Source organism: Scophthalmus maximus, chromosome 10 (genome assembly GCF_022379125.1).
Source record: "Scophthalmus maximus strain ysfricsl-2021 chromosome 10, ASM2237912v1, whole genome shotgun sequence".
NCBI classification, from domain to species: domain Eukaryota; kingdom Metazoa; phylum Chordata; class Actinopteri; order Pleuronectiformes; family Scophthalmidae; genus Scophthalmus; species Scophthalmus maximus.
The window spans coordinates 6,242,322-6,250,403 of NC_061524.1; the positions used below are offsets into that span (position 1 = coordinate 6,242,322).

The 8,082-nt window shown below is 36.7% G+C and overlaps 1 protein-coding gene across 21 annotated transcripts in view; it reads left to right on the plus strand.

Annotated features, from left to right (window-relative positions):
* col13a1 (collagen, type XIII, alpha 1) overlaps window positions 1–7,215 on the plus strand; it is a 94,513-nt gene extending 87,298 nt beyond the window's left edge. For 19 of the 21 annotated variants that reach the window (XM_035606269.2, XM_035606271.2, XM_035606275.2 and 16 more), the window contains 2 exons: window positions 154–192; window positions 4,040–7,215. In XM_035606269.2, the coding sequence (XP_035462162.1) occupies window positions 154–192; window positions 4,040–4,072 (72 nt within the window). In that variant the 3' untranslated portion in view covers window positions 4,073–7,215. Of the gene's footprint in view, window positions 1–153; window positions 193–320; window positions 3,335–4,039 lie in introns of those variants that run through there. The other 2 variants (XM_035606274.2, XM_035606276.2) reach the window with 1 other exon arrangement.
* Window positions 7,216–8,082: the final 867 nt, after the last annotated feature.

Below are 8,082 nucleotides of genomic sequence, written 5' to 3' on the forward strand. Positions count from 1 at the left end.
TCTTTGAAGAAAAATATTGGTTTCCAGTGTTTTTCTTGGATGTAATTGTAAACTGGTTTTGTTTGCATTGTTGTTTCACACGTGCATGATAATATAGTTCATCTGTGCAGTGCACACTATTTTTCATTCAACATCTTGCCTTTCTTCCTCCAGGGGGACGATGGCTTACCTGTACCAGGATGCTGGAATAAAGTAAGTCCGAGAGTTTGTCTTGGTTTGTTGCTCATCACTGAGGCAACTCACACACTGTTTGGAAACTTCACCGTGACGATTGTTTGAACTAACATTTGATATCTTCTCGCCTTTGCTTTTTTTTGCAGTGACAATAACTTTGGAATGGCTGATGTGATTGTACATAGGATATTTATTTTTTTACTTTATCCCAATTCTGTTATACGTGGAAAAAAATGTTTTTAAAAAATCCTAAAAAAAAACATATTGCAACATTTCTGTACAGATTGTTTAATACGTATGATAGTGTTTGCATATCCAATTTTTATACCTATGCATTATTTTAATATGATTGGATAAGTAAAAATTATAAGTTTGCTACATATGCATGATATTTGTGCATAATGTGAAGTAGATAATGCTTATTAACTTATTGCATTATGTTGTTTTGTTCTGTTGTAATAGACCATGCTGCACTGAAATGTGGGGCTGGAAAGATTATGTGTTAGCATTTGGAAAGTCTCAGTTGAACTCTCCTCTTTGTGATGAAGTCTTGAAAAGAAACATGGACAAGTGCTGCATTTACACTAGTTTCAAATTTACTGAATATTAACAGTGACAGAAAGCTTTTTTTTTAAATTCTGCACTTTGAATTTTTTGGTCATGTGCTCATATTGTACCAATGAACATGCAGATTCAAAACATGGGATTTAAGGCTGTCACCAGACTAAGAGATCTTCTTTCCATTTATGGAAAAGTACTTGGACATAGGTCCGTACAGTCCAGAGTAAAATATTATAATAGATAATACTTTTGAATCCTGTAAAAGCTGGTAATGTAATAAGTGTGCATAGTTTAATAAATCCAGACACCGTATTTTTGTAAAAAAAAAAACTAAGACAGATACACGTGAGATAGGAACACTTTGAGCATAATTTAATTATTACTCTATATACATTGTTTTATTGTTGTTACTATGCAGCCTGTAAGTGACAAAAGTAAAATCTTAAACTGTGTACATCAAAGCTTTGGAATTATCCATCAACTCACAGATGAAGGGAAGTTTTTTTTTTTCCACTTCACTGCTTTTTGTCATTTTTGCTCCGTAGTGTTTCACCATGACTTTGGTGTTTTTGTTGGCAGGAGGAATATGAATATGAAAGTGCACTACAGAAAAACCAAACTAGGTTTGAGATCATCCAGTTTCAGCATTACACCGTTTTGTCTACCGCAGAGCAATGACAAAATTTCCCAAAAAATTTACTTTTACTATTTTTATTTTGAAAAAATGTTCCATGTCAGTATCCAGGTCAGAATGAACGGTCAGTGTAAGGGATCAGTATTAAGGTAATTTGTCTGCTTTTTTAAATGTTTAAAAATAAAATAACTGTCGGCCAATGTAAAGTATTGTCATCAGATTTGTCCCAAATCTTGATATCTGTATTGGACGCAAAATTATTATAATGTTGACATAATCACTTTGGCTTTAAACAGTAGTTCCTGACAGTAAAGCCTGATAAACAACCTGACTGTTGGTGAGTGGATGGGAATCTAGTGGGCGACGAGGTCCTGGTCTAGGTATGGATGAGCTGGCACATTATTTACACATTGCTTAATACATACAGGAATATTTATTTACAAAATGCGCTTTTTCATGAAAAGTAGTTTTTATTATTATTAATGCAATTACTGCTTATCCTTTTCTCACAAATTCCCAGATTTAATGATTTAGGACAGATCAGTTTCAAACTTTGGTTTGTACTTAAAAAATAATTAAAATACTGCGTTCCTCTAGTGTCCTTAGGACAGACTTAATGCTCATGGAAATGTCTTTCTTGTTGTAATCGTGTACATGAGGTGATGCATATCAGGGTTTCAGTGCTTTTTTTGGTGATTCCAGACTGAATCTTCCACCAGTCGTTACGCCCAAACCACGTTATGCCTGGTGGCGTGTTGCAGTCATTAGGGGACAGCCTTAAATTCTGTCAGAGGTCATTGTTGATAAAGGAAGTGTTGCAGACAATCCCAGGTTGCCGTTAACATTTCGTGTCACAGAGGAGGAGAGGGTCAACCAAGACCTCGTAACCAGCTCGAAGCTTTAAAGTCTGAGTTGTACAGCAGGAAAGCATAAGCTCAACTTATTCATTTTTTTTTTGAAGCTTCTTGTTACATACTTGTTCCCATCTGGTTTCGGTCCACTGTAAATATTCTTTTGCCAAATTTTCTGCGCAGCCCATTTCCTGCTTTACAACTGCCAGGCTCCGTGTGTTAACTGTTTGTAGTGTTTGTCCACCTGCCTTCTAATCTGTACACGGCCCATGTTGTTGGATGGAAATATTGCTGCTCACCCTTGAGGCACACTGCTGCAATTTTCTCATTGTCTCATCCATTTATGAAGAGAGCTGTAATCGGCTTGGACAGTGGATTTTTTTATTTTTATGTTTTGTTTTTTGTAAATCAAGAGCTACAGAACATCTTATCCACAAGTATTGTTTATGGTGTAACTGTGCCCACTAAGCTAACCTCATTAACTTCACCAAGTGTTGAAGAAGAACATGGATGGACTGACCGGAGTGAAGCGTGATCCATTATGCTGCTGCTGCTGCTCTTTGACAAACCTTTCATTTGTGTTTTGCTTGGCCTGGATTTGATTGTCACGACTGCCATGAGAGATTGTTACTGGATCCCTGACAGTAATAAAGTCTTCATCGTGTGCTGCACAGTACCTCACACTAACCAGTGTCTCCAGTCTCCAGCGGGCCGTCATTTTGCTTCCGTAAATACTTCAGTCCAGATGTTTTTCTGAAATGCTCAGAGTAGTTGATTTCATTCGAGGTGACAATCTCAAATTAAATATTCATTTCCGAAGCTTTTGGTTTGTTTTAAACCTGTTCACTTGAGATATTTTCACAAGATATATTACATTAATTGCATTGTTATGAATAATTGTTTAACCTACTGCACTGTGCACATAACGTGCATCAAAAAAAAAAGCATTTCAGAAATGAATCACTTTAAGGTGATGTGGCTGTTGCTTGGCTGCAAAGTTGAGGAGGGATTTAACTCTTGTGTTTGCTGGAACTAAACCACGTCGTCTCGTACACTCGATTTCTGTGTCCTCTGAAAAACTGTTGATTAAACTGCATCTGTTGATGAGTCTTAACCAGTTTGCTGTGTCTTGTGAAAATCGCATGAATGTCACTAGAGATGGTTAATGTAAATCACAACAACATTTTATCAGTCCGATGATTTAACATCGTAGAGTTTAGAGACCTGCAGCTCTGAAAGTTAAAAATCATTCACTGCGTAACCTAAGAGCTAATGAAGACACTGTCCTCATAATAATAATAATTCACAACGCCAAACATATGTTTTTCAGGTAGGGGCAGAATACCACATGATTTCATACAAGCCTGCAGGCTGATGAATTAAAGTATTTTCAGGTCAATTAAAAGGAATAATCAGCCTATAACTTATAAAAGATTCACTGTATTGATGGAGTAGTATTAGTAAATTCCTTACTCAGCATTTAGTGATCATGTTCGGCCGAAGTGGACAATTTGAAGGCTGAGATCAATAAAACTGATTAATAAATATGTATCAATGTAACGAGCACATACAACAATAATCTGAAGAAATGGAGTTTAGATGGCGTCGCTTTAACCCGATTTTATTTTCACTGGATGACGTGTAAAGTGCTGATCACTAACCCTGTTTGATTTCAAGCAGCATGGACTTCATTTGAGCTTCTATTAATGATATTTAAGACCACATTTGTTGCCGTTGGAAGACTCTCGTACGCATCAAACCTTCTCTTGCTTGACGTTGTGAAGTGACTCGTCTGTATCCACACATCATATATTCAAAGGGTCAACATCCTTTCCAACTGGCTAAGAAGTAGTGCCACCGCGAGACTGTCCCCCAAGAAGCGGCAGAGAGGAAACTTGAAGGCATTCGGAGAAAAAAAAATCTTTGAGTTTTTTTTTTTTTACCCAAATGTGGAGTTGGCATTTTCAACGTTTTTTTTTTTTCCGGGAGGCTGGACCCAGGGCCAGTGATGGTGGCGGCTCCAGTGGCAGCAGTGAGCATGTTGACTTCCATGAGGCCGTAAACGGACGAACCCTGCACCATCCTCCAGTTGTAGTCATTGAAGGCCCTCGGGACAGGACAACTACTGGTGTGTTGCTGACGACTGCGTGTGACCTCCATCTATGAAACTACAACAGTGAAAGCGAAGTCACGGACACTTTAGCACATGGCGTTTGTCGCGTTTCCCATTGTGACATCGACACTGCATCTGTGATTCAGAATTCAGAGCAGCTCACAGAGCAGAGCGATGTCACGTGTTTCCATGAAAAGAACAAAAAAAAAGAAAAAAAAAAAAGGGAGACCCACTTGATGATTCCTTCTTGACACTGCCTTTTCTTTTTAATAATCCCTTTACCTGCAGCTATTACATTTTATTTTGAATAATAATTGTGCAGTATAGGAAATACTTTGAAGCCAGCTTCGACATCCAAGTCTGGTCATATGTGAGATATGGTCATATATACTTTGCCATTGAGGTGTTCAAGGACACCATAATTCAATGCTGTAACTGTAAGTATTGTACAATATAAGACAAAGGATTGTATGTATAAAAGTACTCAGTCTTTGTAAATAGATTGCATCGATAAAACATGAATTTCACGTACAGAGGGAATACATAGGTCAGTATTCATGTACTAATTATATAAGGTTATTAATTGTGTCTTGATACATTTATGGTTTTTGAGAAAAAACATGTTTTGGCCTCGTGTTAACCAACACTTTGTGCGTCTCCTGTTTTTACATGCTACATATCCAGGCTTTATAACATGCCATAAGATATACTGCATGTAAATACAGATTTTTAAAAAAACCTTTTGACTCAATAACTTTCACCAGACGATGGCGTTTTCCAAATTATTTATTGCTTTGTCACGCCAAATATGAATTGATTTTAAGTTAAATTAAATAATCAGTAAGCTCATGCAGCTGTGACTGTACATGCAAATAATCTTGGAAAATGAAAATGCCCTTCATCTGTGTGTTGAAAATAATAGTAACAATAATAACTTTCCTGTTTCAAAGCAAATGTACAGAAGCATTCCTTATGTCATATTGACAGCCGACTTGTGAACAGACCGGGGTCAAAATGTTTTTTCACTTTTATTTATTTGTTGTTTTTTTTTCTTCCTTTTTTTTTGAGTAGTTTGAAACTGTAAGGAATTATTTCAAGTGTTTAATTTTTTCAACAGGTGCAAGTGTCCTTACGAAACAGTATTTAGTGGGTGAGATCTGCCTATTACTAATTTTGTTTAATCTAAGACAATAATAATCATAATAATAATAAATTTCATTTATAGAGCACTTTTCATTGCTAAAATAATAATGGTTTTGTCACAATTGTGCTATGATAAATTATTATCGTGATCTAAATTACGATTTATTACCAGGACTTTTGTACCAATTCGACTTTGAAAACGTAATCTATACCGAGAGTTCAGAGCTTCACAAAACATTAGCAAAATAAGAAAAACATCACATTCTCATTGTTTTGTCCTGACTTGTGTTTCTTTAATTTCTTCTTTAATTGCTCTGTATATATGACAGGATTTGTGCTATTGGATTACATATTTTATCTTTGTCTGTAAAAGGAATGCAGAGACCTTAGCTCTCGTGGACATACACAAAAGTTACTGACAATAAGATTGAATATCATTTGTTGTTGTTCGAGGTTTAAAGTTAATATTTAAAATTACAACATCCTCGTCAGGCAATGTAGCACTCACCCACTAATCTGTATTAACAGATTACACTCCCCTGATGTTTGTCTTTTAAATGTACAAAAAACTGGGGTTTGTATCTCAATTTCTGTTTTGCACAAATATGAAACTAACACATGTTTAACGGTGAAAACCATTTGTTTCATTTGCCATATTTACTTGGTTTGCTTTGCCACAACTTTTCTATATCTTTAACACGGACAGTAGTAACAATGTACTCTTTATGCACACGTAAAGGGTTACAGAATATATGGTTTATGTTATTTAAACAAATGTAACATTTGATTAACTATATACTGTATCTAAGGAAAGCCATTTGTTGACATGATACAGAGTTACATACATATACTTTTGGATTTTGTGCAAAATGAGAAGCTGTATCCGTGCAACATGTGGTTACTCTGTACTTTTTCCTTCACTTTTCTGCTAAGTCATAACACACAGATATATAACAACAATTTATTTGTTGCCTATAGAAATTCATCCGTCCCTAAACTGGTCAGGCCAATCACAACTACATATTTAAAAAGGGGCGGGTGTATTAGCATGACTGACAGGGGGGCACCTTGCCTCAGGAAGTTCTTCAAGGGAAGAATCATCTCTGCCTGCTTTGGATTCACAGGAGCAGTTGCACAATCATTTCTTTGGGTCACACTGTTTGCATTTACATTTGCAATGTAACAAAGGTAAAGTGTGGGGGAAAATAATCTGTACAGAAACACTGTTAACTTGCTTTATTTTGATCAAAGCGAAACATTTCGATGGATGATTCGTTTTGATGTGGAATTCTGTACTTGTCATATTAGAACCATGTTTGAGGATGCGTAAGTGGGCATTATACAGAATTTGCATGTTATTCTTTATCAGTTTTTTCTTCATATTAGCAATGGAACGTTAGACAAACTCGACATTTGATGATTTTTTTTTTCTCCAAATAGCTAAAAAAAAAAAGGAAATCTGATAGCTGAGTGACTTTTGTGCCATTTCCTGTGCTGCCACCGCCGGGAGTTGACGTCCGGGGGGTGCTTGGCGAGATTCAGAGGGATTGTGGTGTCAGAGTGGAATTGGATAAAGACGTTGTTCTTGCTTTCCAAAAGAATTTATTTTTACTTTTTATAAACCAAACACAATGGCAGCTGTGGTCTGTGATTGCCGAACAGATTCACTGCTCAGTACAAAGTTTATTTTGGAGCAATTTGTCACCGACTCAGAATAAAGAAACCCATTTTCAATGCAAGTGAAAGGGTTGATGTCATTCTTCAGGTTGTCTGCATGCGGGTCAGTTAGTGTTGTTGGATTGGTTTATTTAACATTATAACTGTAGTGAAGCATCTACTTTCTTAAACCTTGACCTAACAGTTGTTTTTTATACCTGGTCCTAAATTCTTTTTTATTTTTCTGCATTAACCAGAGTTGTTTTTGTCCCTAATCCAAACAAAAGTGTTTTTTGTGCCTGAACCCTCGTACACTTTTTGTGACTAACCAAACGAAGTTTGGTTTTGTTTGCTTGCTCGTTTTCCCCCCCTAAGCTTTCCCTCACTGTGATGTTCCATAACCTCAAGTGCTTTTACTATTATAACCATGAAGACATAGGTCAGGTACACCTTTTCCTATGAGTCATATCTGAAAGGGACAAACAACCCGTATGTATTGTGAGTGTGTGTGTGTGTGTGTAAGCAGAATTTAACTGTTGAAGTTGGTAGAGTTGGAACTACATGTCAAGTGTCATTGCAGTGCAGTAGGCATTGGATGATGTTATTCAGTGAAGAAAATATTGTTTCATTTTGACAGTTGACACAAATGCAGTTGAGAAAATCTCAGCCCATCATGGTGTCTGCCAAGGACCCAAGGATGCACCTTCTGTTGGCAAACCCATGGATTGGTAAACATACACATGGGGACACGCAAGGTCATGTTCCTGCAGCTGTATGTCATGATCTGAAAAAAGGTTTGTTGATTAAAACATAAAAAGCATCATGACAACACTTGGGCCACGACTGCACCCCGCACCGACTCGCAAACGTGGGTTTTTGTATGAAAACGTTCATACGGTTAATTTGCAAATTGTAATCATTGTGTAATCTCTCAGACAGCACAAGGCCAC